General features: G+C 53.3%; 2 protein-coding genes across 4 annotated transcripts; both read left to right on the top strand.

Annotated features, from left to right (window-relative positions):
• Positions 1-238: 238 nt before the first annotated feature.
• On the top strand, positions 239-14588 carry HNRNPL (heterogeneous nuclear ribonucleoprotein L). 3 transcript variants are annotated; one of them, XM_045785785.2, is made up of 13 exons: positions 239-312; positions 4664-4782; positions 5396-5633; positions 5753-5838; positions 6650-6746; positions 6830-6902; positions 10285-10356; positions 10468-10748; positions 11813-11934; positions 12223-12424; positions 13348-13405; positions 13511-13606; positions 14196-14588. In XM_045785785.2, exons 3-13 carry the CDS (start codon positions 5409-5411, stop codon positions 14252-14254), a joined length of 1371 nt encoding a protein of 456 aa, XP_045641741.1. In that variant the 5' UTR covers positions 239-312; positions 4664-4782; positions 5396-5408; the 3' UTR covers positions 14255-14588. The 3 variants fall into 3 exon arrangements, with proteins under 3 accessions (XP_045641741.1, XP_045641732.1, XP_045641722.1); XM_045785776.2 differs by lacking the exon at positions 239-312 and adding an exon at positions 2482-2760; XM_045785766.2 differs by lacking the exon at positions 239-312 and adding an exon at positions 2482-2760 and having other exon boundaries at positions 10285-10748.
• Positions 14589-17120: 2532 nt separating this feature from the next.
• ECH1 (enoyl-CoA hydratase 1) lies at positions 17121-26810 on the top strand. Its single transcript, XM_045785809.2, has 10 exons — positions 17121-17276; positions 17685-17892; positions 18038-18126; positions 24335-24459; positions 24548-24596; positions 24794-24858; positions 25680-25750; positions 25839-25910; positions 26186-26336; positions 26520-26810. Exons 1-10 carry the CDS (start codon positions 17225-17227, stop codon positions 26622-26624), a joined length of 987 nt encoding a protein of 328 aa, XP_045641765.1. The 5' UTR covers positions 17121-17224; the 3' UTR covers positions 26625-26810.
• The last annotated feature ends 16 nt before the right edge of the window (positions 26811-26826 follow it).

Genomic DNA, 26826 nt, shown 5'->3' with positions numbered 1-26826 from the left:
TGCGTGACTTTCCGAGATGGAAAGAGGGCGGTGGAATGAGGGGTTGGGGTGTTTGGGGAAAAGGGACGCGGAGCCCTAACGCAACGGTGCATCAGTCTTTCCATTCCTTTCTGGCATTGTTTCCTCCATTCAACCGCCGAGCAACTCTCGATCTCTCCCCCCACCACCTCACCCCACCCCACCCCCTATTTTTTTTTCCAGGCTGAAAAGAGGTCGTGGTCCCTTTAAGGCCCGCCCCTCCCTCCCCCAAAACTTCCCAGTGTCTGCTCTCTTTTCGATCCCGGACGGCCGGCCAGGCTCGCCGCCGAGCTGGTAGGGGCTGGGGGCGAAGGGTCGGGGAGGGGTGCGCGGGGTGGGTGGGAGGCACCGCCTGCCGCCCGAGCGCAAGGGGTGGGGGAGGGGCGGAGGCCGCGAGCGCGGCGGTGCAGATAACGCGACTGCCGGGCCGCCCGCCGTGGGTGCGAGGGGGCGGGCGAGCGACCCTGAACGCGCCGCGCCGAAGACCGTTCCGCGGCGTCCCGGCAGCGCGCGTCGGCGCGAGGGGCGTACGGGCCGGGCGCGGGGGCGGGGAGGGGAGGGGCCCCTCTCCCCCCTCCCCCCACCGCATTCCTCTGACGTCGGGACCTCGCGACCCCGCCCTTCAGTGGGACCCGCCCCGCCTCCTTCCGTCGCACGGATCACGTGTCGAAGGCACTGCGCCGCCCCCCATCTGTGTTCCGCCTGCCTTTTCGGATCTTCCCAGCGTGACCGCGAACTGATTTAGATTCCCGTCAGCCCGCTTCCAACTTTCTTATCTCCCCAAATCTGCGAACCCACCAGTCCTGTCCCACTGTCTTAGCGCCACTGACCCCATTTCAAACTTAGTTTCCACGAGGGATCCTATTTCGGGAACCCCCTTTGAAGATTCCGAAGCATCTTTGGGGGAGTCGCCCCTATTTCTCACGACTCTGTCCTAAGTGCAGTGTCTCCCCTCCCATCTCCAAGAGGCAGCCCCGTAACGCGGGATCCTGGTTCAGCCCCCGGCCCCGCTCCTAGGTTCCGGCTGTTGGGCGTCGTTGGACCCTAGAGACTGAGGGAGGGCGTTATCTTCAGGGTCTACCTACCCCGTCCCCAGGGAAGGCAGGCCCGGCGGACAGAACAGCAGGACTCCCCTTTGCAGAGCGCGAGCGCTGTGCCGGGTGCTGTGCCTGGTGCTTGGTAGGGGGCCAGCCTCGTTAAGGCTGAGGGAGGGACCACCGCTCCCTTACCCACACAGGACTTCCCCGCCGGAAAAGAGACAGTCACGAGACTGTGACGAGCCGCAGAGATCAGGGCTGTCGCGTGAATACCACACGGCAGGCTAGGGTCGGGACTGGTTGGGACAAGGAAGGCTTTTCAGAGTGGAGACTGCTGGGCGGACAAGAGGACTGATTCCTCCGGCAGGAGGGGTGATGGACAAAGGATTCTAGATGGAAGGGCGGGCAGAGGTCGAGAAGTGCATGAAAGGTCCTTGCCTTTGTGCAAACTGAAAGGCGCTCTTATGGCTGAATTTAGAGGTGGAGCGGAGCGGTGAAAGGACGCCGGCGAACTTGACAGGGTCCGAAGACCCTCGGCAGCGGCAAATAGTTTTCTACTGAAAGGGTTGAGTTTGGGTTATTAAAATTGCTCCGGCGTTGTGGGTGTTCGAGGTGGAAAAGAATACGTTATAGCGGTGGGGACAGAGCCGCACTGGCAGCTGCCCCTCTGCCTCGCTATAACACCCCCCCAGCACCACACACAGCATGTCAATAAAGACTTCGGGTTCGCCAGGCTTCCGCTGGTTTAGAGGGTCGCCCCGCCTCCAGAGACGCCTGAAAGCCTATTTGCGCTTGCGCTCTCGCCTCGGATCCCTTCCTAGACTGCACCAAAAGAACGCTTGCCGGCTTAGGGCGGGCTTTCCTTTCTCACCCAATCAGAGACGACCGGTGGTCCTACGACCCTTTCCACTCTTCATTGACTAATCGGGTAGAGACGCAGAAGATGGGCATCTGCAGTAACCACTGGAGAGAGGCAAAAGGGAGGGGGTTTCCTTTTCTCCTTGCGGAGTGGCGCGAGAAGGTAGTCGTTTTGACTGAACACTAAGAATTTTCGGTTTGATGGATTAGTGAGGAAGCCAATGAAAGTGGGAAGAAGGCGGGGCTTTTCGGGGCGAGTGGGGAGCGTCGTTCCTATCAGGTGCCCCAAGGAAGGCTAGGCCGTGCCAGAAATCCGACCTATCAAATTGGAGTTTATTTTAAGGCGGCGGGGTCAGCCAGATGACTGGCAGAAAGCGATCGCCTATAAGGAGTGTCCCAGACAAACGAGGGCGGGCCCGTCTGCAGAACGGCGTGGGCTGTACCCAATAGGCGCGCAAGGCGTGCGGAGGCTTCCCCTCCCCCCTTGGCGGGACCAGTGGCTCCCCCTATCGGGTGGGGGCGGCGGGTGACGGGCGTGTCCCTCCCCCAATGAGAGGCGGGGGGAGGCGGGTTCTGCGCCGCCATGTCGCGGAGGCTGCTGCCCCGGGCGGAGAAGCGGCGTCGGCGGCTGGAGCAGAGGCAGCAGCCGGACGAGCAGCGGAGGCGGTCGGGAGCGATGGTGAAGATGGCGGCGGCGGGCGGCGGAGGCGGCGGTGGCCGCTACTACGGCGGCGGCAGTGAGGGCGGCCGAGCCCCTAAGCGGCTCAAGACGGACAACGCTGGCGACCAGCACGGCGGCGGCGGCGGCGGCGGTGGAGGAGCCGGGGCGGCGGGCGGCGGCGGCGGGGTGAGGCCAGGGCCCTAGGTGTCGGGGACGGCTGGGAAGGGACGGAAAAATTTCCACCTTGAGGGTATTCTTTTGGGGGGGGCGCCTCTGCGCACGCGCCCAGGCCCTCACGCCGTGACGGGGGTGGGGGAGGGGCAGGCGTTGGGCAAACGGCGGGGTTTGCGCGAGGACAGGAGCTTGCGCGTGCGCGGTATTCAAAGCTGGGGGTGTGGGAGGCGGAGGAAGGAGCTCGCGCTGCGGGTGGCGCACTGCGCAGGCGCCGCGGGCTGGAGTGTGGGGCCGGGCACGCGGCCGGGCCGTTTTTTTCCCCTTTATCGTTTAATTCACTGTCCTCACGCGCAAGCGCACTTCTGCTTGGGCCTCGTGGGCGGGGGGGGGGCATCGCGTGAGCGGGAACGGGTGGGTGGTGGCCTTTTCCGCGCCTGAGTGGGGAAATCTGGCCGATCGCTATTTAATCTTTATAACGTCATGGTTTGTGTCGATACAGGAGTTGATCTAATTTGGGGATATTCCCCCAAAACAGAATATGTCCCCATTTTTGTGGGCTTTGAAAACCGGAAGAAAGGGGCTTGTGAAAGGCCTTTTTTGCCGTTTGGGAATTGAACTAAGCTTCGGAACCATGACAAGTTTGCTTACAATTTCCTAGGGTTAACTGGGTGCAGTTGGTTTGGTGAACCAAAGTGTTCCCTGAGGGTGGGCGTTTTGAAAGGGATTCGAGATCTTTGGTCTCTTAGTCGGAAAGGACTACCATTTGTTCCTCCTGGCGTGGAGCCCATTCCCTCCTTCCTCCTCCTCTCCTGTTCAGCCATTTGCAGGAGTAGCTGTGATTTCTAGTGTTTTAACTTGCGGCAGCCCTTGTTGCACACGTTTTAAAACTACTTGAACTAAATCTTCCAACTAAATCTTTTGTATGAGGTACAGGATGGTATTATATTTCGGAACTTGTAGAGCTGAGGTAAATTTGTTTAGATCATACAGCTAGTGATGGGGGAGGGGCTGGGATTAGAATTTATGGGCTATGGAACTCCAAACCGCTGAGCTGGTAACCATCAGGCGGGTGTGCCTCCTGTGGTTTGTGTGGTTCATTCCTGAAATAGAATCCAATTCTGCCCCTGTTCCATGGACTTCTGCTTGGTGGCTCTCAAACAGGAGGTTGGGCCCAGAGCCCAGGAGACTTGGAGAAAGTTACTTTCTTCCTGATTCCCAGAGGCTTCTCTCTGTGTGGGTGGAAAGATACTTCTTGTGAGGGAACCATCTTGGTTTTTAGTGATATGGGTTGGAGTTTCTTTTTTTCCTGAAGGACGTTTCTCATTTTGATTTTCCATAGTCTAACCTAGGCAGTATTTTCCACCACAGATTTTGGTGGGTTATTAAAGACTAAAGTGGCTTTCACAGCTTCTGCGGCATGCATGGGCTTTTTTACCATGACTGATCCTGGGGATGAGGGGTGGGAACAGTAATGCTTGGCTGGGCTTGTTACACAAGGGAAAGGGCAAAGAAACATTCCAAGACAATGTTGTGATTAAGACTGCAGCAGAAAACTGTTTGAGCCCTTCCTGCCAGTGCTGTCCCCTTTCCATCCCAATCTTTCCCCCCGTTTCCTTGACCAGTGGGAAGAGAAAAATTCTAAGAGGAATGTAAGGTATGGGGCATGCCTTGTTTTCCATTCTGCCTTTCTCAGAAGCTACAGCAAGAGGTATAGGCAAGTGGCCACCCAGTCGGGGCCTGAGCTCTGCTGACCCGAAATCCTTTTGGGGTGACTGGTTTGTATTGCCATCCCTTGTTGTCTGCCCTGTGTGACACTTAAGTTTCTTATCTGATTGGGTCTCCAACAGCACAGAGGGCAGTGGGCCACCATCTTGTACAGCAGGAAATGAAGTTATGTTCTTGCTTCCTTTCTCAGGAGAACTACGATGACCCACACAAAACCCCTGCCTCCCCAGTTGTCCACATCAGGGGCTTGATTGACGGTGTGGTGGAAGCTGACCTTGTGGAGGCCTTGCAGGAATTTGGACCCATCAGGTACTCCGCCCAGAGACTATGGTTTTGGACATAGAAATCGCCTCCTTGGTGTCTTGTGCGTCCTTAGTTTCTGGTTGGGACTGGCATGGCCAGTTTGGCCCAGGGTCCTTTCGCTAGGTCCTGGGACTCCTCCACTCTGGGATTTTATCGTTATAGTTTGGGTCAGGTTATAGCAAGTTCCATGTCTTTTGGGGGGGGGGTTGGTTTTTTTTCCTTTTCTTTGATTTTTTAGCTTCTAGCCCACATTCTCTCATTTATCGAGTATTATTGTCACATGTTAGGTACGGGGCATAGAGTAGCAAATGAAGCTTTTGGGCTCCTCCCAGACAGCTGCCCACCCAGAGTGATCAATACTGTGATAGGAAAACCCAGGAGACCGCGGGAGGCATCTGACTCAAGGGAGGAGGATTCAGGAAGGAAGGCTTCCCAGAGGAGGTGATGCCCCAGCTACATCTCTTGCCTGTTTTGCCACTTAGGGTGCAGGGTGTTCAGGTCAGGAAACCATGGTGGAGGTACAGAGGAGTCCAGAGAGAGAAGTCCATTCAGGGAAAGTTGAACGTCATACTCTTGTCTCTGTTCCCTCGAGGACTGAAACATGTGTTCTCTCTGCCAGTTATGTGGTAGTAATGCCTAAAAAGAGACAAGCGTTGGTGGAGTTTGAAGACGTGTTGGGGGCTTGCAACGCTGTGAACTACGCAGCCGACAACCAGATCTACATTGCTGGCCACCCAGCTTTTGTCAATTACTCTACCAGCCAGAAGATCTCCCGCCCCGGGGACTCGGATGACTCCCGGAGCGTCAACAGTGTGCTTCTCTTCACCATCCTGAACCCAATCTATTCCATTACCACGGTGCGTGCCAACAGGCTTTCTTTTAGATGCTTTTGTGAGCTCTCTCTTCCTCTTATCCTCTCCCCTGACCCAGATTGACCTGCTAGTGCCCTTTCATCTTGGCTGTGTGCTTTTTACAGGATGTTCTTTATACTATCTGCAACCCTTGTGGTCCTGTCCAGAGAATTGTTATTTTCCGGAAGAATGGAGTCCAGGCCATGGTGGAATATCCTTTGCTGGGAAAGGGGTGTTCTTTGAGGTGGGGGCTCTCACAAAGCTCTGCAGGGGTCCATCCTTTGAACCATCGCGGAGCTCCTGATGGCTGCCAGGTGCCAGATCCCTTCCTAGAGCCCCTAGTCTGATGGGAGGGATCATTAATGAGCAGTCTGGCGTGTAGTGTGAAAGCTCAGAGTCTAAAGTGCCATGGAGGGGAGGAGCGACCAGCAGATCCGGCAGGGTAATACCCTGTTGCCATGAGGAGATAGGAGCTGGTATTCAGGGCAGAAGAACCAGTCTCTGTAAAGGTCCTCACGTGAGCAGGAGCATAGTGTTGGAGAAAGCAGAAGGCTTCACGGCTGGCAAGGGGGAGAGAGTTCACTGCCAGCATTGGAAGCAGTGAGCAGGGCATCCAAGGCAGTGCTGTGAAGCACATGGTCAGGGTGTGGTGGGAAGCCCCTGACGGAGTTCCGGGCAGGAGCATCATCCGGTTGATGTTTCAGAGATTATGCAGGTTTAGTCACAGTGCACAGCATGAGAGAGAGGACTGGGCAAAGCCTGGGGTGGTGGCAGAGGGAGTTGGCCGCCACCTCTGAGCTGGTGGGGTTGGGAGTGCAGATGACAGAGGAACTCTGGACAGTGAGTGTCCACCCAGGGCAGCACTGCAGCCCCTTTCCGTGCGAGTGGCCAGTGACTGTGGGCAGTGAACTAACCCCAAAGCTCACATGCAGTATGGTCTTTGGGTGCTCCCTCGTCCTCCTCCCTTTCTGGGACCCTTTTCAAAGAGCACCTGTCTCGGGGCTTTCCTTAACTTCACCCACGTTTGATTCTGTGCAGAGTGCCCAGCGGGCCAAGGCCTCACTCAATGGGGCTGACATTTACTCGGGCTGTTGCACTCTGAAGATTGAATATGCGAAGGTAGGTGTAGGAAATGACTGCCCTTGTCAGCTTCCAGATGAGCTGGGGCCTGGCTGATTTCAAGCTTTGTCTTGTCCCTGCAGCCCACACGTTTGAATGTGTTCAAGAACGATCAGGATACTTGGGACTACACAAACCCCAATCTCAGTGGACAAGGTAATCCTGATGGCCACTTTGTTCTAAACACACCCGCCCTGCCTTCACTCGACTAGTGCACTTCATAGACCGGGGCTCAGGGTTATGTAATGCCATTGGGCTCCCTGTGGACATGGGAGGGCCGGGAGGTGGGGGAGGGGGAGCGCGGTCAGCTCTTGGAAAAGATGCTCCAGTGGGAGAGGGTGAATGAGGGGGCCTGTGTAGGTTCTAGCTGCTGCTGGGGGCCCTTTGACGTGGCCGAGGGTGTAGAGCCAGGGCAGAGGCTTGGACGGGTTGGGGAGCAGGGCCTCGCCGAACACAGGGTGTGGCGATGGTTTATAAACCAGTAGCAGCTCCCAGATGGATTCTGCTGCTGCCCTTCTAGGAGCCTGCCTAGGGTCACTGACTCTCCATTCTCACTGGGCCAAGAATGGTTCTTTTGCTCGCCACTCTCCAGAGGGTCTGCTGGGGGAAGGGCGGGGGCAGACTGGGGAGGTGACGAGGGCGCCCAGACCCTTGGAGCAGAGCCTTTGAGCAAGTTGACCTTGTGGAGGTGAGACACCCTGGATTGGAGCAGGGCGGACACGCCTCACCTCCCTTGTAGCGGGGACTCAACATCTCTGCGGGGGGCCCAAACGGACAACCCCCTTCCTAGACTCTGTCAAGAATGGTTTGCCTTGGATAGGAGGGAGAGGTCAAGGATTGCCTTTGGAAAAGCAGCGGCACCCCCTCAGCAAGACCGTCCATCTCTGTCTGTCTTGGTCTGATACGTCGGACTAGGCCACGGGCTGAGGGAGGAGGCCGGTTGCTGACTTCTCACGGGCCCTGGGAGGCCAAAGGCCCCCATTCCTAAGCGGGCCTGTCTTGCTCGCCCTCGCAGCTGGGAAGCAGTGGGCAGGGTGGGCTAGACTCTTCCCCAGGACCCTCACGGTGGGCGCTGTGGGCCTGGCCGCCCCTCCAGAGGTCAGAGGCAAATTGGTGACCGAGTGAATGTACCAGAGCGGGCAATGGCATTACATGACCGCTAACAGAAACATGGCAACCAACCATTTCTTCTCCAAGGAACATAAATAGAAGATGTGCAGACCGGCAGGGGCTAGTGGCAGGGGCTGGCTGTGCATTGGTTTTGATGCCTCTCAGCTCTGGCCGCCCCAAGACTGGGGGGCAAAAACGAGAGCTGAGGAGGTGGCCTGGAGTGAGGGCGGTGCTTCGCCACCCCTCGGGAACCATACTTCAGCGGCTCTGCCTCTGCACATTGCTCACCAACACACAGGGTAGAAAGCACTAGCTCTTCCTGGAGAGAACAGAACACGCATCCTGCACCACGTCCCCAGAAACAGCCGCAGACTTGAGCTCACTACATCAAGAACACCACACCGCGCTCCAAGGAACAGCTACAAGCACAGAGACAGAGGCAGACAGAGACAAAGAGAGAAAGAGACGCAACATGGCAGCAGACACTGCTTTCTTATTAAACATTAAAAAAAAAAGTCAAAATCCAAGCAAACTTGAACCCGAGAATGTACACAGAAGTAGGAAACACAGAGAACAGAGCTCTCCCAGCCAGCCAGCGGCGCTCTTTTCGGAGAACGTTCATAGACCGAAGTAGATTCCATGGGCCTCCAAGACAATAGGATCCTCTCTCCATTCCTCGCCATATGGGTTGTTTTTTTGTTTTTTGTTTTTTAAGTCCTTTGGTTTGGGGAGGGCCTTTTTTTTGTTCTTTTCTGTTTTGATATTTTTTTTCCGCAGTCATCGGCTGCCAACATTATCTGCACCAACTGGAGATCAGAAACCAAAAAAAAAAAAAAAAAACTTAAACCACAACAAAAAAAAATCAAAAAACCAAAACAGACCTAAAGCCAGACAGCCAAACAGCTCAGAGGTACACAGTTACCTGCTGGCGGGTAACCGGGCGCGCTCCCAAGGCCAAAGCGCGGGCATAGTGGGGCCACTGGCACACTTCATACCCAGGAGACACGCACATGGAGCGCTACACAGCCAGAAGCACCGCACTGCAGCACACAGTGTGAGGAGCTGACAACACGGACACTACCCACTTCATACACCTTTATTTTCCACTTTCTGGTATCTTCTGAGGACAGAACATCTGTGAGCCATTTTTGATTTAATCGAAACATTGACTTTTAAAACAATTCTTAAAAAAAAAAATTGTAGCGGATGTGTACCGTAACTTGTATTTATGACTGTAAAACCATGTGATGCAGGGTCGCAGTGTATGTTTGATGGGACGCCATCTTTCAGAACTGTGCTAACTCACTGTTGAAGCGTCCAATGGTAAGAGAAAATACAGATTTGTTTTTTGTGACAAATGGACATTGTACTCTGTACTTCTGCTGTAAGTAGCCCTTTTCCATCTTTGTAATGACTGATTGTTGAAAACAAAACACAGGCCGGGTGGCAGGAAAGGGCAGTGGTCTCGAGCCCTGGGTTTTGGAGTCAGCCAGACCTGGGTTCAGATCCTGGCTCGGCCGCTAACTTTTGCTTTGTGACCTTGGGCCAAAGTGTCTTTTAACTGCTCAGTTAAAAGTTGAGTGCTCAGGTTCCTTATCTGTAAAACGGGGCTAAAATAGTACCTACCTCATAGGGTTGTTGTGAGGAATTTCCGAAGCGGTGATGTCTGTAAAGCGCTTCGCACAGTGTCTGCCACTCAAGCGCTAAATTCATGTAGCGACTATGAATTGCAGCGGGGGTCTGGGGTGGATCTGCGCCATTGTCGGGGTCTGAGAATGTCGATGCCTTGTATATGACTGTTCAATTGAACTGGTTCTGATGTCGCCCTGCTTATCCTTTCCCACAGTCCCTCTTCTCGGGTTGGATGTGACTTGGGGGAGGGAAGGGGGAGTGGCAGGGAAGACCAGGGTTGAGAAAGAAGAGGCCTAGAGAGTGGGGCCTAGAGCTCCTAGAACCTTGGGACTTTGGGGGCCAGATTTTATCTTTGTGCCCTGCCTTTCCTTGGTGGTTTTTCTGCTCTTAATTCCTCTCCCTTTATTGGGAGTTGTTTCAGAAATCTGTTCTTGGCCTCCATAACGTAGCAGCTTCTGTAGCCTCTGCAGGTTCCCCCGACGGCCCAAGAGCTGGGCTTCCCGTTTGGGCCAGGGCAGGATAGAAAGCGAGCCCAGAAGCTGGCCTCATCCTTCTTAGAGAAAGGAAACCAGCCACTTGGCATGGGCAGGGCACGGGAAGTGGGCTCTAGCCTTGAGGCTTGGGCTTCATGCCCACCCTGGGTCAGGCCACAGGAAGGAGGCCCCAGCAGCTCCGATGAGGAAGGGTGGGTTTGCCTTAGGCTTGCAGGAACTGAAGGTCTTTGAGATTAGCCCCTAGTCAGGAGGGTGACCCCCTTTGTTCCAGGTTAGCCTCTAACTGTTTGCTCTGTCCACAGGTGACCCTGGCAGCAACCCTAACAAACGCCAGAGACAGCCCCCTCTCCTGGGAGATCACCCCGCAGAATATGGTGAGGGCAGGGGGTTCCCCTCCGTGGACTCCCGTGGCTCATGTGCCCCTGCCCGCCGCCCGCCGCGCAAATTCTCACCCGTCCTCCCTCTCTTTCCTTCCCACCCCCCAGGAGGGCCCCACGGTGGGTACCACAGCCATTACCATGATGAGGGCTACGGGCCCCCCCCACCTCACTACGAAGGGAGAAGGATGGGCCCACCAGTGGGGGGTCACCGTCGGGGCCCAAGTCGCTACGGCCCCCAGTATGGGCACCCCCCACCCCCTCCCCCACCACCCGAGTATGGCCCTCACGCCGACAGCCCTGTGCTCATGGTCTATGGCTTGGATCAATCTAAGATGAACTGTGATCGGGTCTTCAATGTCTTCTGCTTGTATGGCAATGTGGAGAAGGTGAGCCTCTGTTAGGTCCGTTGCTTCTCTTGTAGACCTAGCGGGCCGAGCCTTGTGCGTCACGGTGGGGGAAGGAGCCTGGCTAGCAGCAGGCTGGTTCCGAGAGGGTGACTCAAAGAAGCAGGCGACCGGCTGCAGACATTTTGTTTGGTCCTCACCATGGGTTTTTTGTTGTTTCTTCATCGGGGGGCATTAAGCAGGACTTCTTCATATAAAAGTACTAATACTTACTGTCACAGGAATGTTTGTGATTTACAAAACTCGGTCTGTTGTGGCCAGAGATCATCGTGTGAGGATTTTCTTGAGAAAAGATGATTTGGCAACACTGGGCCTTCCTGCCTTGCCTGTGGGACAGGTGGCTGTTCACCTCTGACCAGGTGGCTTTTTTCTCCATAACCCAGCTGAGTCCTGGGGCCTCCAACCTCACAGCCCCTGGCTTAGCCCGGGAGTCAGCGGCAGTGGCAGTCGTAGCGCAGGTTAAGCGTGCCTTCCGTGCGCCAGGCGCTGTGGAAAGGACCTGACACGGAGCAACTTGCTTGTTAACTAGAATCTTTGATGAGACAAGTTGGGGCAGTGAAGGCATGGAGGCTAAATAGCTTGCCCAGGTTCACAGACTTTATGTGGAAGCAGGGCTTCGTGCTAGAGAAGCTGGCTTCAGCGCCTCTGTCAAGCCGCGTTCACTGCCTTGAGTACTGTCACCCACGGCGGTGTTTCCCATCGCGGGCCGCACTGTAGACCGTGTGCATCTGTTCACAGACGTTGGTGGCAGTGTCTGCTTTGTTTTCTCAGTGTGCCCCCCCCCCCAGTTTTTATTGTGCTTCATTAAGTGATGCACTCGTGGGTCGTGTCCTGAGGTGAGAAAAATACTGCCTGGTGCGCTGAGCCCTTCCTGTAGGTGTGTCACACGCACTTCTCTGTGCTCCTGATTCCTCATTCACAAGTGAGGGAGATAGGGAAGCCTCGCTGTAGAGCCAGGAGTTCCTCGCTTTTAACTAACTCAGAAGGGGTGGGAGAAGGTCCCTGGCAGCCGGGCAGGAGCACTGATCACGACTGGTCTCCTCAAGGTGAAATTCATGAAAAGCAAGCCAGGGGCCGCCATGGTGGAGATGGCTGATGGCTATGCTGTGGACCGGGCCATTACTCACCTCAACAACAACTTCATGTTCGGGCAGAAGCTGAATGTCTGGTAGGTACTTAGTCTCCTCAGGCTTAGGAGTGTCGGAGGAGAGCTGAGGGAAGAAGGGAAGTGGAATGGGGCCACTCTGGAAAGGGCCCAGCAGAGGAGCACGGCAAGGCTGGGTGCTTGTTGGGGCAGGAGTGGGGTGTGGCGGGAACGCTCCCCGACGTTCAGCTGAAGCAGTGGGAAGAAGTGTGTTGGCCTCGCCTCATCTGTGGAGCAATGTCCCCTGAGGCACACACCATCTTCAGACAGGAGGGCTTGGGGTCTGACAGAGAGCTCCCCTTCCCCATACAGTGTCTCCAAGCAACCGGCCATCATGCCCGGGCAGTCCTACGGGCTAGAAGACGGGTCCTGCAGCTATAAAGACTTCAGCGAATCCAGGAACAATCGGTTCTCTACTCCAGAGCAGGCAGCCAAGAACCGCATCCAGCACCCTAGCAATGTGCTGCACTTCTTCAATGCCCCTCTGGAGGTGACTGAGGAGAACTTCTTCGAGGTGGGTGCAGTGCAGTTGGTCCCTCACCACAGTCGTCTGCATCTGAATGAACCATTTATTTTTAGTCTTTCCGAGTACCTATTGTGCCCTGGCTCCGCCAGGCCCTGAGTTGGGTCCCGGGGGATGCAGCAGGGACCAGGACAGACAGGCTGAGAATGGCACCAAAGCTCTAGGCGCAGTGAAGTTGGTTGTACTGTGCATTGTTGACAAGCTAAGATGGCTGCTATTTGCTGGAAAGGGTTTCTCCCTGTCTGGGTGAGAGTGGTGAACAGAGTCCAGTCTCAAAGCATTCACGTAGTCAGGCCCTTCTGTGCCTAGATAACATCAGAAGGGAGGCTCCTGTTCAGGCCTCGTCAGAGGAAACTGGGGCATTGAGTGGGGGAGGAGAGCTGACTGGCAGGATTGGACTTCAGACATTGTTCGGCCTGAGATGTTCTCTTTGGTTCAGCAAACATTTGTTTAGTGCCAGTACCCCCAGATGGGGATTTTATAAAGCAGTTTCTACCGTAATGGTGATAGTTAACTGTAGTAGAAACATAGTAAGAGCGGTGTTTCTAAAACTTTTTTGGGTCGTGGTGAGGGGCACCTTAGTATGTTGTGTGATCAAAGTTTAGAAAGTCCAGGGGCACCTGGGTGGCTCAGTCGTTAAGCGTCTGCCTTCGGCTCAGGGCGTGATCCCGGCGTTATGGGATCGAGTCCCACATCGGGCTCCTCCGCTGGGAGCCTGCTTCTTCCTCTCCCACTCCCCTGCTTGTGTTCCCTGTCTTGCTGGCTGTCTCTCTGTCAAATAAATAAATAAAATCTTAAAAAAGAAAGAAAGAAAGAAAGAAAGAAAGTCCAGAAAAATGTAGGTACTCTGTCGCAGGCTGCTGGAGTCCTGCTACATGGTACTCCTGTTTCTGAATCTGTTTTCTATCTTGCAGATCTGCGACGAGCTGGGAGTGAAACGGCCATCTTCTGTGAAAGTATTCTCAGGCAAAAGTGAGTAAACTGCCCCCACCTTCTTTCCCCATTCCTTGGTTGTAGGTGGGTGGCCCCCTGCTTCCTGCTCAGGTCAGCCTAAAACTGACTTTTCGTTCTGATCAGGTGAACGCAGCTCCTCTGGGCTGCTGGAGTGGGAATCCAAGAGCGATGCCCTGGAGACTTTGGGCTTCCTGAATCATTACCAGATGAAAAACCCAAGTGAGTATCTGTGTGTCCTGTAGTCGTGCCCCTTGCGGCCTGATGGTGGGCTGGCTTCAGGCCAGAGCCATCCTTCCTGCCATCAGCATAGGGCCCCAGAGATCGCTTCACTGGTGCTGACATGGGCAGGCGGGACCTGGTCGCCAGGAGATTAGCCGGATGGTCCCCATGGGAGGGAGGGCCAGCCTGGCTGCTTTTCGCCACCCACTCTGCCAGCCTGAGGGTTACTGAGACTTGTTCTCCAGGGGCTGGCGTTCTGTGCGTCAGAAGCTGCCAGTAAACACCCAGCACTGTTCTGTTGCAGAGGCTGGCTCAGATGGTACCCAGGAAAGGGGCTGATCTGGCCAAGCGGGGAATATCTGCCCACTTGGGCCCTGTGCCACCTGAGGAGCTGGGAATGGGATTCTCCATGGAATTGAAGGCAGGGGGAGAGGAAGTGCCTTCAGTATTGGGCTTGTTTGTAAGTCTCATGTTGGGCAGTGACCAGTTAGATCCCCACAGGCGAACTGCAGAAATGGAGGGTGCTGGGGTAGTTGGCGCCTCCAGAGAGGGGGGACCCAGCCAAACGTCTCTCTGTTCTCCTTTGCAGATGGTCCATACCCTTACACTCTGAAGTTGTGTTTCTCCACCGCTCAGCACGCCTCCTAATAGGTGCCCAGGAAGAGTCCCATCTGAGCAGGAAAACATTTCTCTTTCCTTTATGCTGTTTTTTTTTGTTCTGGGTTTTTTTTCTGTTTTGTTTTTGGTGGTTTTTTTTGGCAAAAGTTCTGTATTCCTTTTTTTTAAATGCTAGGTTAGTGGGCTTAACCGTAACGGAAACGCTGGAAGTCTGGAGGGGGAGGGGAAGGGGACCTGATATCTCCCAAGATTAACCTTCACTTTTTAAAAAATTACTGTACATGTGATTTTTTTTTTCCTGTTCATACATTTGTGCTGCCCGTGTACTCTTGGCACATTTCAATAAAATTGTTTGGAAAATAAACATTGTGCTTACTGGGATTCCAGGGTGTGCCCGCTTCCCTCCCACCTGGTCTGCTGAGGAGCAGGCAGGCTGGGACACAGCTGCCGGCGCTGGGCAGACGCAGGCCCAGCCTGGGAATGCTACTAGGAATTGAGTGTGTTGAGGAAAATTTGGGAGGGCTTGTGGCGTTCTTCATGGGCTCTGCCCAAGCAAGCCAAATCTAGTTGGAGAGTCACTTAAAAAGTAAATGGTGCTGGGAAAAAAAAAAAAAGGAGCTTTCATCCTGCCAAGTAAATTCTTTTTTATAAGGTGCAAAATAAAACATAAAAGTGAAGGTCTGCTCCCCAGTCCTTTTAACAATTTTTGGTGTGTTTCCCCACTCCCATAAAGTTCTGTTTTTTTGTTTTAACAAAATGTTTTATGCTGTACAGTGTTCTGTATCCTATCACACACACAGCTTCCTCCTTATCTTTACCCCTGCCCAGTATCTCATGGGGATGTCATGATCTCTCTGGTCCGAAAGGTAAAATCCAGTTTCTGGCCACCATAAACCGTACTGCTATGCATACAGATGCCTCAAGCCAGCTTCCCTGATACAGATCTGGAGGTCAGTTCCTAGCAGTGGAATCGATGAGTTAAAAGATAAATTCGGGGTGCCTGATAACAATTTGGGGCACGTGGTTAAGACGTCAATAACTTGATCTCAGCTCAGCTCTTGGTCTCAGGGTCGTGAGTTCAAGCCCCGTGTTGGGTTCCATGCTGGGCACAGTATCTACTTAAAAAAAAAAAGCAATGTGATACTCTGCAATTGTGGTAGATGGGAACTTGTGTGTATGGCTGGGGGGGCTATAGGTGGAAGGAGCCTACTCTAAGGACCTTGACACATGCTGGAAGGAAGAGGCAGTCTGCGGAGAACAAGTGAGGACGGTTCACTGTGCCTTGTTTGTGCATGTGCACCTGGAAACTCACTGGGGTGCCTGGCTGCCTCAGTCCGTGGAGTGGGCAACTCTTGAACTCAGGTTTATGAGTTTGATGCCCATGTTGGGTGTAGAGATTTCTTAAAAATAAGATCTTAGAAAAGAAAAAGAACCCACTTGGGAATTTACGGTGAAGTTTTTAAACTCAGGTTATTCACATCTGCAGTCCACATGGCGTTTATGAAGAAACTGCTTCGCCAGGGTAAGTTTCGAACAACCTCTGGAAAAGAGCAACCACCGTTGCCTTGCACCCACAAACTTCTAAATCCTCTAGGATTTGTTGTCCAGCCAATCATGGGCGTAAGAAAATGTTCCCATTTTGCCTGCCAGCACCCAGTTTTCATCCCTTGTCAGCAGTTTTGAATCTCCTTCCAGAGATCCTCTATGTATGTACTGTGCTCTATGCACAAACAGCCATATAGAACCATCTTCTTTACACCAACTGATGATGCTAAATGTACGTCCTTAAATTCTCTTCGGCCACCTGGCTGGCTCAATTGGTAGAGCGTGTGACTTTTGATCTCGGGGTTGTATGAACCCCATGTTGGGTGTAGAGATTACTTGAAAAAATCTTAAAGAAATTTAAAGTTGTTCCTCTCTTACGTTGGTGTCTGCATAGTGGCCTCAGAGCTTCCCACTGTATAGATAACTATAAACAGTTCTCTGCTGATGGAAGTTACTGGGTCTGTTTTCCAAAAGAGCGTACCTGTCTATGACACATTAAGGAGGCAAGGTATTTCCTAGAATCCCATCTGTCTGGAGGCCTCTGTTCACCTTGGTGCACATCTCCCTAAAGAGCGTACTTAAGCAATTTTATGGCACTTTTGATGCTCTTGGGTTAACTGGCTTTTTCCAAAATAGTTTTATTTTTTAAAGAAATTATTTTAGGGGCGCCTGGGTGGCACAGTCGTTAAGCGTCTGCCTTTGGCTCAGGGCATGATCCCGTGTTCTGGGATCAAGCCCCGCATCAGTCTCCTCCTCTGAGAGCCTGCTTCCTCTCCCATTCCCCCTGCTTGTGTTCCGTCTCTTGCTGGCTGTCTCTCTCTGTGTCAAATAAATAAAATCTTTAAAAAAATAAAATTATTTTAAGAACATGAACTTCAGAGCCACGTAAATCCCCTCTTCAGCACTCCTGAAGCCCAGATAACCTTGAGCTAGTGACTTTCCCTCCCCAAAGCTCGTTTCCTCTGTGTACAATCAAAATTAGTCCGACCTCTTGGTGGTGTGAGAGTTCAAACAGATTACACAGCGTGCAATGTTGGCTCCTCTATGTTTTCATTCCCTTGCAGGGGTAAGCTTAGTACTAGACAACTTCTTTCTTTTCAGTTAACAAGGTACAAGCGCATGATAACGAAATTGCAGGACTGCAGTTATTCAGCCATTACGTCCTTGAACATTTCGCTGTCTCCAATTTTTCTACCATTATAAAACAGCGCTGTGATGAAATGTGCAGCAGCAATAATAGGCCAGGTTCCTACTGGGGCAAAGGGCCCATTGCTAAGCGGCGGTCGGCGAACCAAGAAGGCTATTTCCGGTTGCCCTTCGTAAAGATGGCGGAAAGACGGGCGTCACCGCTATTAGGCTGCGGCGTCGGTGCCCTCGCCAAACATGGTGGTGTCGTGCCCGCCCCCTTGGCTTCTTCCTGTTTGTTGGGTTAGTCCGTCCAGCTACTAGTTTACGATGGCGGCAGCGATGGCGGCGTCTCGCAGTCTCCGGAAACTGCTGATACGGCGTGAGTCACCTCGACCTCTGGAAGTCCATTGCTCTGTCGTGCCACCGTTAGGATGGGGAGGCCCGCCCCGGGTACCGGTCTGAGCACCTTAAACACAGGGGTGCCTGGTGCTCCCAACCAAAGAGCTCCCTAATTCTGTAAGCCTGTGTCTTACAATTGGGTGGCTGACAGCTTAGTGTTCCCAGTGTGCGGTCAGTCCCATGATCAAGGGTCTGAAGGAGTCTTCACACTGAGGCCACTGATAAGTGCATTCCTAATCTGAAATTTTGTATCCCCCAAACAGGTTTCTTAGGGACCTGTGTTCCCCAGTCTAACATTACTGAGATGAAATGTGTGCCTTCTGCTCTTGAAGGCACTGTGTCCCCAACCTGGGCTCATCAAAGGCTCTTCTTTCCTTTGTCTCTCCAGGAGTGATGGCTCCCACCCCCCAGGGACTCAGCCTTAGCCTTTGCCCCATGAGCTCCATTGCTCAAGATGAGGCCTCCACTGCAGCCCCCAGAGAAGCGCCAGACCACAACTATGAGTCCCTTCGGGTGACAGCTGCTCAGAAACACATCCTGCATGTGCAGCTAAACCGGCCTGAGAAGAGGAATGCCATGAACAGAGCCTTCTGGAGGTAGGGCCTGCAGATCATGGAGGCCTGCCTGCCAGAGGAGGCAGGGGCTGAGGGAGTGGGCAGGGGTGGGGTGTGGGGGGACAGGTGACACGAGGGCAAGGGATACCCTTCCAAGACACAGCCTTTCTCTCCTTGCCCTTCCCAGAGAGATGGTGGAGTGCTTCAACAAGATAGCACAAGACCCTGACTGTCGGGCTGTGGTGATCTCTGGTGCAGGAAAGATGTTCAGTGCAGGTACCGGCTACTCTCCACCCCCACCCCTGCCAGTCTCCCGTGTTCCTGGCAATAGCGCAATGCTTCTTAATTAGGGTTTCAACCAGCTTCTAACTTCCACTTTAATCTTTTTTTTTTTTTTAATTTAAAACATTCAAATACCAAAATGAGTCCAGCAGAAGTGACAGGATGATGGACTTTGAAGTCTGATCCATGGCCTTGACCAAGGCCCTTAACTCTCAGTCTGTTGTGTGTGTGTTTTTTTTAAGAGTTTATTTATTTATTTGAGAAAGGGAGAGAAGGCACAGAGGGAGAGGAGGGGAGGGAGAAGCAGACTCCACTGTGAGCAGAGAGCCTGATGTGGGGCTGGATCCCAGGACCCTGAGATCATGACCTGAGCCAAATGCAAACACTTAACCGGCTGAGCCACCCAGGTGCCCCTAGTTTTGTTGTGTGTGTGTGTGTGTGTGTGTGTGTGTGTGTGTGTGTGTGTGTGTGTGTTAATGTAACTAAGGTGTATTATACTAACATGCTTTCATATAATTAGTCAACACACACAAACTGATTTCCAATTACATGTCTGTTAGAACTTCTCATTTCCCGCAGGTCTGTTCTTCAGACTGGATAATTTCCATTGACCACATTCACTGAATCCTTTGTCATCTCTATTCTGCTGTGAAGCCCATCCAGTGATTTTTAAAATTTCTGATACTGGAGTTTTCAGTTCTCAAATTTCCATTTGGTTCTTTTTTATTTTTGCCATTTCTCTCCTGGAGTTTCATAGCTTGTTATTATCACAAGCATATTTTCCTTTGCACTGTTGATCATCGTTCTAACCACTGCTTTAAAATTCTTGTCTCCTGATTCCAGCATCCGGGTCACGTTGGGGTCAGTCTTGGTTCATTATCTTTTCTCTTGAAAGACTCGGTCTCATTCTCCTGTTTGTTTGCATTTGGAATAAGTTTGGACTATATCCTGGGATACTGGGATATGGAAAGATGTTGTGGAAACTCTGGGTCCTATGCTCTACCTCCAGAGAGCATTGAGTTGCCTGTTTTAGCAGCTCAGTTGGAATCAGCTTTTAAATCTCTTGCTGGGTTGCATGCATGGTTCATGGGTCAGCAAGAGACTTGGGCAGAGGTTGTCCACAGAATTTAGGGCTCCCCTCTCTGGCTTTCTCTTTTCTGGAATTTTCCGCCTCACTTTCCAGCAGCGACGGTCACCCTGGTGTCTGTTTTCTGGTTCTTCAAGCACAACTTCCAGCCTCCCCTCAGTCTAGAGACTTTAAAAACAGCTAACTCTGGGGCGCCTGGGTGGCACAGCGGTTGAGCGTCTGCCTTCAGCTCAGGGCGTGATCCCGGCATTCCGGGATCGAGTCCCACATCAGGCTCTTCCGCTATGAGCCTGCTTCTTCCTCTCCCACTCCCTCTGCTTGTGTTCCCTCTCTCGCTGGCTGTCTCTATCTCTGTCAAATAAATAAATAAAATCTTAAAAAAAAAATAAAATAAAATAAAAACAGCTAACTCAGAGGGCTCCTGGGTGGTGCAGTCAGTTAAGGGTCCGACTCTTGGTTTCAGCTCAGGTCGTGATCTCAGGTCAGAGTTGTGAGATCGAGCCCCACATTGGACTCCAAGCTCAGTGCGGAGTCTGCTTGAGATTCTTTCTCTCCTTCTGCCCCTTGTGCTCACGCTTTTTCTTTCTCTTTCTCTCTCTCTCTCAAATAAATAAATGAATCTTTTTTTTTCTCTAGGATTGTATTCATTTATTTGAGAGAGAGGGAGAGAGAGAAAGCACATGCTGGGGGAGAGGCAGAGGGAGAAGGAGAAGCAGGCTCCCTGCTGAGCAGGAGCCTGATACGGGGCTCAATCCCAGGACCCTGGGATCATGACCCGAGTTGAAGGCAGACACTTAACTGACTGAGCTACCCGGACGCCCAATAAATGAATCTTTAAAGCAAAGCAAAACAAAACCTCCAACTTACTCACCGGGTGCCAGTCCCTTCTTCTAAGTGATAACTTCCTCCAGAATCTGCCCCGTTGCATCAGGTGGTGGTTTATATCTTGTCGATCCAGAACACACGTCGTTGTCATATGTGGGCAGGTCTGTACCAGAAGGGCAGCATCACATCCACTGATTGCCTCCACAGGGCCCAGCCCGGTGCTGGGGACTCGGTGGTGACCGAGGCAGCCCTGGGCCCTGGCGTCACGGACTTGCCAGCTCAGTGGGGAAGACAGACAGTAAACAATCTATTTCTGGTTGTTTCCCCTGTCAACTTCTTGATGTTTGTGTCCCTTGTTTACTTTCTACCCCTCTCTCTGTTCTCCTTTTGTTGATCTGTTCGTTTGTACAACAAACACTGCAGTGCTAGCCCCTTCCTGGGTGCCAGGGATCTAGAAACAGGCAGGTAGGCCCTGGTTCTCAGCCCTAGTTCTCGGCCCTCATCCTCATAGAGCTTCGTGCCTGAGAAGCAAATGATGAGACTTCATTGGTGGTGGTACCAGTCCTGGGGCCCTCACCTTTCAGCTCTCGGCTGACCATAGCTGTCTGGTCCCATTTTCAACAGCGAGACTCTCAAGGCCAGAAAGAAGAAACTCAATGTAATTAGTAGCTCCAACAATAGAATGGAATCACTAATTAAGGGGGGAAAAAAGAGGGAAGTAGCCCACACTTACTTAATATCTGCAGAGTGTCTGGACATTGTACACATATTAATTAATTCTCCCTGGAGCCCTTCCGGACAAGTGCAATTATCATCCCCCATTTTATGTGTGATGAAACTGCAGCCCAGAGAGAGGAAGAAACTTGCCCGGTTCTCACAGATGGCAAATGGCAGAGCTGAGATTTTTTTGGGGGCTGGGGGGAGAGCAAGAGCACATGTGAGAGCAGGACAGAGGGGATAGAGGGAGCACAAGAGAGAATCTCAAGCAGACTCCCCACTGAGCACAGGGCCCCATGCAGGGCTTGATCTCACAAGGCTGAGATCATGACCTGAGCTGAAATCAAGAGTCAGCTGCTTGGGCGCCTGGGTGGCTCAGTCATTTGAGCATCCGACTCTCGGTTTCGGCTCAGGTCAAGATCTCGGGGTCCTGGGATCGAGCCCTGTATCAGCCTCTGCGCTCAGTGCGGAGTCTGCTTGTCCCTCTCTCTCTGCCCCTCCCCCTGCTCTTGCTCCTGCTCTCTCTCTCTTTCTCTGAAATAAATAAATACATCTTAAAAAAAAAAAAAAGAGTCAGATGCTTAACCGGCTGAGCCTCCCCAGGTGCCCCTAAAACGGGTAGGACTTTTGTTGATGTAGCCATTACTCTTTTGAATAACGAATAGCAGAGCTGGGATTATGAATGAGGTCTGGAGCATTTAGAGGTTCCCAGGGGAGCCAGATGGGGGCCTTCTCTGCAGGGAGCAGTTCTTACGTGGGAGGGAGGACACCACGGTCTGGTCCTTTATCTCAAGGAGTTGCAAAAGTCCGGTGTGTGCAGGGCCGGGCGGGGTGGATAAACCAGAAAAGCCGGTGAAAGGGGGTGTCGCAAGGTGCCAGGCTGGGCTTGTTCTGGGAGCCCGTGTGCATTCCGTGGAGTCACACAGGCCTCGCAGATGTGCTGTGGAAGGCGGCCTCCACTGAGATGGGGTGCATAAGAATAGTAACTGTGCCACCAGGATGTGACAGGCAGGGCCTGAAGGGCTTCTGGGGCTCTGCTTCCTCCAGTACTTGCATCTCCGTCAGCTCTCCGGGTGGTTTTACCCTCATTTTACGGAGAAGAAGCCTGAGGCCCATAGGATGAAGTGGCCCGGACTTGGTCACACAGGGGAGTCCTGTCTTACCAATATTTACCTCGCACAAATTCAGCTCTACCCTGAACCCAAAATCCTCGGGTCTCTCATTTAAATAGGCTGTGGAGGCCGCAGAGCCCCAGATGGCTGGGGGTGTGGCCACATGTGGGGATGGTTTTTTGGGTTTATTAAATAGCATTGTTCAGAGGCAAAAGGATGAGAATGATTAACCCCAGGAGGAAGAAAGTGAGGATGTTTCTGTTTAGAACCATCTCATAGCCAGCTCTCCCTCAGAGTAAGAGTCAAAGTCCGCCCCTCGCCTGTGAGGCCCTGTACATTCTGCCCCGTCACCTAGATCCCCGCCTCGTCCATGCTCCTCACACAGAGCAGGGTCGTTCCTACCACAGGGCCTTTGCACTGGCTCTTCCTGACATTTGGAACTCTCTGATCCCAGATATCCCTATAGCTCCTTCCCTCTCCTTCTTCAGATCTTTACTCAAAAGTCACTTTTTCAGGAGCACCTGAGTGGTTTCAGTCAGTTAAGCATCCAACTCTCAAATTTGGCTCAGGTCATGATCTCAGGGTTGTGCGATCAAGCCCTTCATCAGGCACGATGCTAAGTATGGAGCCTGCTTAAAATTCTGTCTTTCCCTCGCTCTCTGCCCCTCTCCCATTCCACCCCTACTCCTGCTCGTGCACACACTTCCTCTAAAAAAAAGTTGCTTTTTCAGTGACCACCCCATTTATTTTTTTTTAAGATTTATTTATAAGGGAAGAGGGAGAGAGAGTCCCAAGCAGATTCTGCACTCAGTGTCCAGCCCAGTGCAGGGCTGGATCTCATGACCCTGAGATCATGACCTGAGCTGAAACCAACAGTCAGTCGCTCAACTGACTGAGCCACTCAGGTGCCCTCCGACCACCCCATTTAATACCGCAGCAGCCCTCACTGCACACACACACACCCCAACACACTCTGTTCCACTTCCCTGCTGTAATTTTCTTTCAGCACTTGTCACCACCAGACAAAATCTATTGACTTACTCGTCTGTCTTCCCCATGGAAGGCAGCTCAGTGTTGTCTGTATTGTTCACTTATTGTGCGCCTGCTGCATGCTAGGCTCTGCTTAGGTACTGGGGATGAAGTAGTGGACAGAAAGACAGAACTCGACTCCTGGAGCTCACATCCTAGAGGGGGAGACAGGCACTAAATGAGATAAGCGCACAATTATGTGATAACGAGAGGGCAGTGACCAAGATAAGCTGGAGAGGGAGGTAGAGGGTGCTGGGGCTGCTACTTAGCCAGGGTAGCCGGAGCCTCTCCGAGAAGGTGACCTTTGAGCTGTGGCCTGAACAGAATGATAAAATCAGTCTTTTTTTTTTTTTTTTTTTGAGGTTTTATTTATTTATTTGACAGAGAGAGAGTGTGCACAAGCACGTGGGGAGGGGCAGAGGGAGAAGGGGAAGCAGACTCTGTGCTGAGCAGGGAGCCTGATGTGGGGCTCGATCCCAGGACCCCAGGTTCATGATCTGAGCCGAAGTCAGACGCTTAACCAACTGAGCCCCCCCCAGATGCCCCTGGAGTCAGTCTTCTGACCATCACTGGGGAGGGACTGTTCTAGGCAGAGAGAGCTGTATATAGAAAAACAAAGCCCTGGGAAGGGACTGTGTGGTGGTGTTGGAACAGCTGTTGGAGGCCTGTTTGCTCAAAGGAACAGGCAGGAAACGGTGTTCGTAAGGGCTGGTGAGGTCTTGCCACATACCTTGTATTTTCTTCCAAGTAAGTGAGATGGGAGGGAAGAGAAGAAGGCCCTGATGTGCTCACGAGTTTGTTTGGCTGCGTGTGGGGAACAGCAGGGCAGGACTGGGAGCAGGGAGACCAGGGGAAACTATTTTAGCCAGACTACGGGTCCTCTGGTTTCCAAGAATGATTAGTAGAGGAAAGGTTAGATTTGAGACTGTCTTGCGGTTGGAGGCCACAGAAATTTCTCCATCTCGAGTCTTCCTGAGGAAACGTTTCCACCGTTGACTCATGCCAAAACCCGTCTCCTGCGCCATCTGGCGTGATAGTGACAAGCACGACCTCTAGAGCCAGTGCATGGTTCTGGGCTTAAAATCCCAGTGCCACACTACTCACAAGCCAGTGTGACCTTGGGCAAGTGACTTAAATGTCACATGCCTCAGTTTACCCCCCAGCAAAATGGGAGATAGTAGTGGGACCCACCTCATGGGCTTATTGTGAGGATAAAGGGAGTAATGACCCCATACGTGTTAGCTTTTATTTATTTCACCCCCCATATGCAATCCCTCGCTAGATCCTGTGTGAGCAGCTTTCTCCACTGTCGTGGTTTGGGGGTTCGAATCTGCTAAGTCTGAGTTCTGACCTCTAGTTGGGGCTGTGGGAGGGGACAGGGGAAGGGGGTGCGTGGGAGGCTACATGAGCCTCCTCGTGCCTCCCCTACCAGGTATTGACCTTACGGACATGGCTTCGGAAATCCTTCAGCCCCACGGAGATGATGTGGCCCGCATCAGCTGGTACCTCCGTAGCCTCGTCAGCAGATACCAAGAGACTTTCAACGTCATCGAGAAGGTTCTCCGGGGGGCTGGCAGGGCACCCCCCCAACCCTGTCCCTCTCTTCTGGACCAGCCCTGACCCCACCCTTCCCGTTCCCTTGCAGTGCCCGAAGCCTGTGATCGCCGCCATCCACGGGGCCTGCATTGGTGCAGGTGAGTCTGAGCCTCCCACACCCCTCCAGGCACTCTGGCTGGCGCCTGTCAGCTGGCTGCTGCCTCTCCGCCTCAGCCAGTGACCTCCAGCGTCAGATCAGTTGCTAGTTGAACCCTGCCCAGAGGCGCAAACCCATCACCTGGGAGGAGGGGTCGATCCCAAGGATCGTTCAACGCCCCTGGCCTCCCCCTTGCAGGCGTGGACCTCATCACGGCTTGTGACGTCCGGTACTGTGCCCAGGATGCTTGCTTCCAGGTGAAGGTGAGCCATGCCCCTGAGCTGCTTCCTCAGACCCTGCTTAGAGGTGGCCGACAAGTGGCTAGGCAGGGGCAGAGGCGCTGCAGAGCAGGTTAGGGGGATGGGGGTGAGAGTGAGGGTGAGAAGGGAGGGCTTCGTGGAAGAGTTAGTCAGACTTGAACCTTAAAAAGTAACGCTGCGGGTGCCTGGAGGGCTCAGTTGGTTAAGCGTCCAGCTCTTGATTTCGGATCAGGGTCATGAGATCGAGCTCCATGCATCCGGCTCCGAGTTCAGCGGGGAGTCGGCCTGGGATTCTCCCTTTCTCTCTGCCCTTCCCCCTGCTCGCTCTCTCTCTCTTGAATAAATAAGTAAATCTTAAAAAACAAAAGTAACACTTTGGCCATGAAGGAAGTCAAGGGTAGGCCATGCAGTCCACGTGGGGTTTGGAGTGGGTAAGGGTATGGGGCTGGGGCTGGGGCGGAAGCTGGAGTTGCTGCTGGGACAGGGCTGGAGAGGACTTGAGGCAGGATGGAGCCCACAGAGGCAGTGAGGGAGTCAGATGAGCAGGGTTTGAGGGCTTCCCTCTAGAGATAGATGTGACCGGCCTGGAGGAGTTGGGAAGGCAGACGAATTGCAAGGTGGGCTGTGTTCTAGAGTGAAGGAACCTACATGGGCGAAAGCAGGTGGATGGCAATGAAATGGGGTGTCTGGGGGGCAGCCTTTGAGGTGGGTGTGGAGTGGGACCTCTGCAGCAGATGCTGAATTTCACTGGCACTGAGGTTGGGGGTGGGGGCAGGGGGCAGTATTGGGCACAAACCAAATACTGACATGATGGCCCTCCCCAGGAGGTGGACATCGGTTTGGCGGCCGATGTAGGTACGCTGCAGCGACTGCCCAAAGTCATCGGAAACCAGAGGTGGGTGGAGGAGCCGGGGAGGGGACCGCAGGGCATCTCCTGGACCCAGGATGACGGCGGGCCCCTGATATGCCCTTCCCTCATGCAGCCTGGTCAACGAGCTGGCCTTCACTTCCCGCAAGATGATGGCTGATGAGGCCCTGAGCAGTGGGCTGGTCAGGTAGGAGCCGAGGCCTGTGCTGGTTAAGAGCTAAGGGACAACCTGCACCGGGCTCTTTGGGTCCGGGTGTATCCTCACGGGATTACACCGGGGCTTACGTTGTCTGGGTGGTCAGTTCTTCACGCTGCAGTCCAGTGCCCTGCTCTGATTGGTTCGTTTCACTGGCGGTTTTTTGCTTTCTACTGTGATTGGCTACTTACTCGTCCGTGGGCGAGACTCTTTCTCCCACCGCGGCCTCCCCGCCCTCCCCCATGACGGATTCCCTTCATCCGCAGCCGGGTGTTCCCCGACAAGGTGGGCATGCTTGATGCGGCCTTCACCCTGGCGGCCGAGATTTCCACCAAGAGCCCAGTAGCAGTGCAAAGCACCAAGATCAACCTGGTCTACTCCCGCAACCATTCGGTGGCTGAGGGCCTCAACTACGCGGTAAGGCTCTGCGGCCAGCCAAATCGCAGCCGTCCTCTGGTGGCAGGGCGGCCAATCAGGTCCCAGCAACCCTCGGCAGCCCTTGTCCTCTGATTGGTGCGCTGCTGTTTCTTCCGTGTTTTTCATTGGCCCAACTCCAATCTTTCCCCGCCCCTGCCATTACACTCCACCCTCTTTATCCAGGCCACCTGGAACATGAGCATGCTGCAAACGCAGGACATCGTTAAGTCTGTCCAGGCTGCAATGGAGAAGCAGGAACTGAAGGACGTCACCTTCTCCAAACTCTGAGAGCCGCCGAGCCCCGGACCTGGCCTTGTCCCACCTCACGGCCGTTTCCTCATCCAGAGAAGGAGAATTAGTGAAGATGGTCGCCTGGTGCCTTCTCGCTTGGTCTCCCGGTTTCTAACTTGATAACGCTGCTTTCCTCATGCCCAGGGCCTTATTTTCACCCGAACAATAAAGCAACTTAAGGAATCCAGTGTCTTTATTG

This window comes from Ursus americanus, chromosome 21 (genome assembly GCF_024610735.1).
Source record: "Ursus americanus isolate L20-20 chromosome 21, mUrsAme1.1.p, whole genome shotgun sequence".
NCBI lineage: Eukaryota > Metazoa > Chordata > Mammalia > Carnivora > Ursidae > Ursus > Ursus americanus.
Note: the sequence above shows the minus strand (reverse complement) of the source record. Positions and strands in the feature narration are given on the sequence as shown.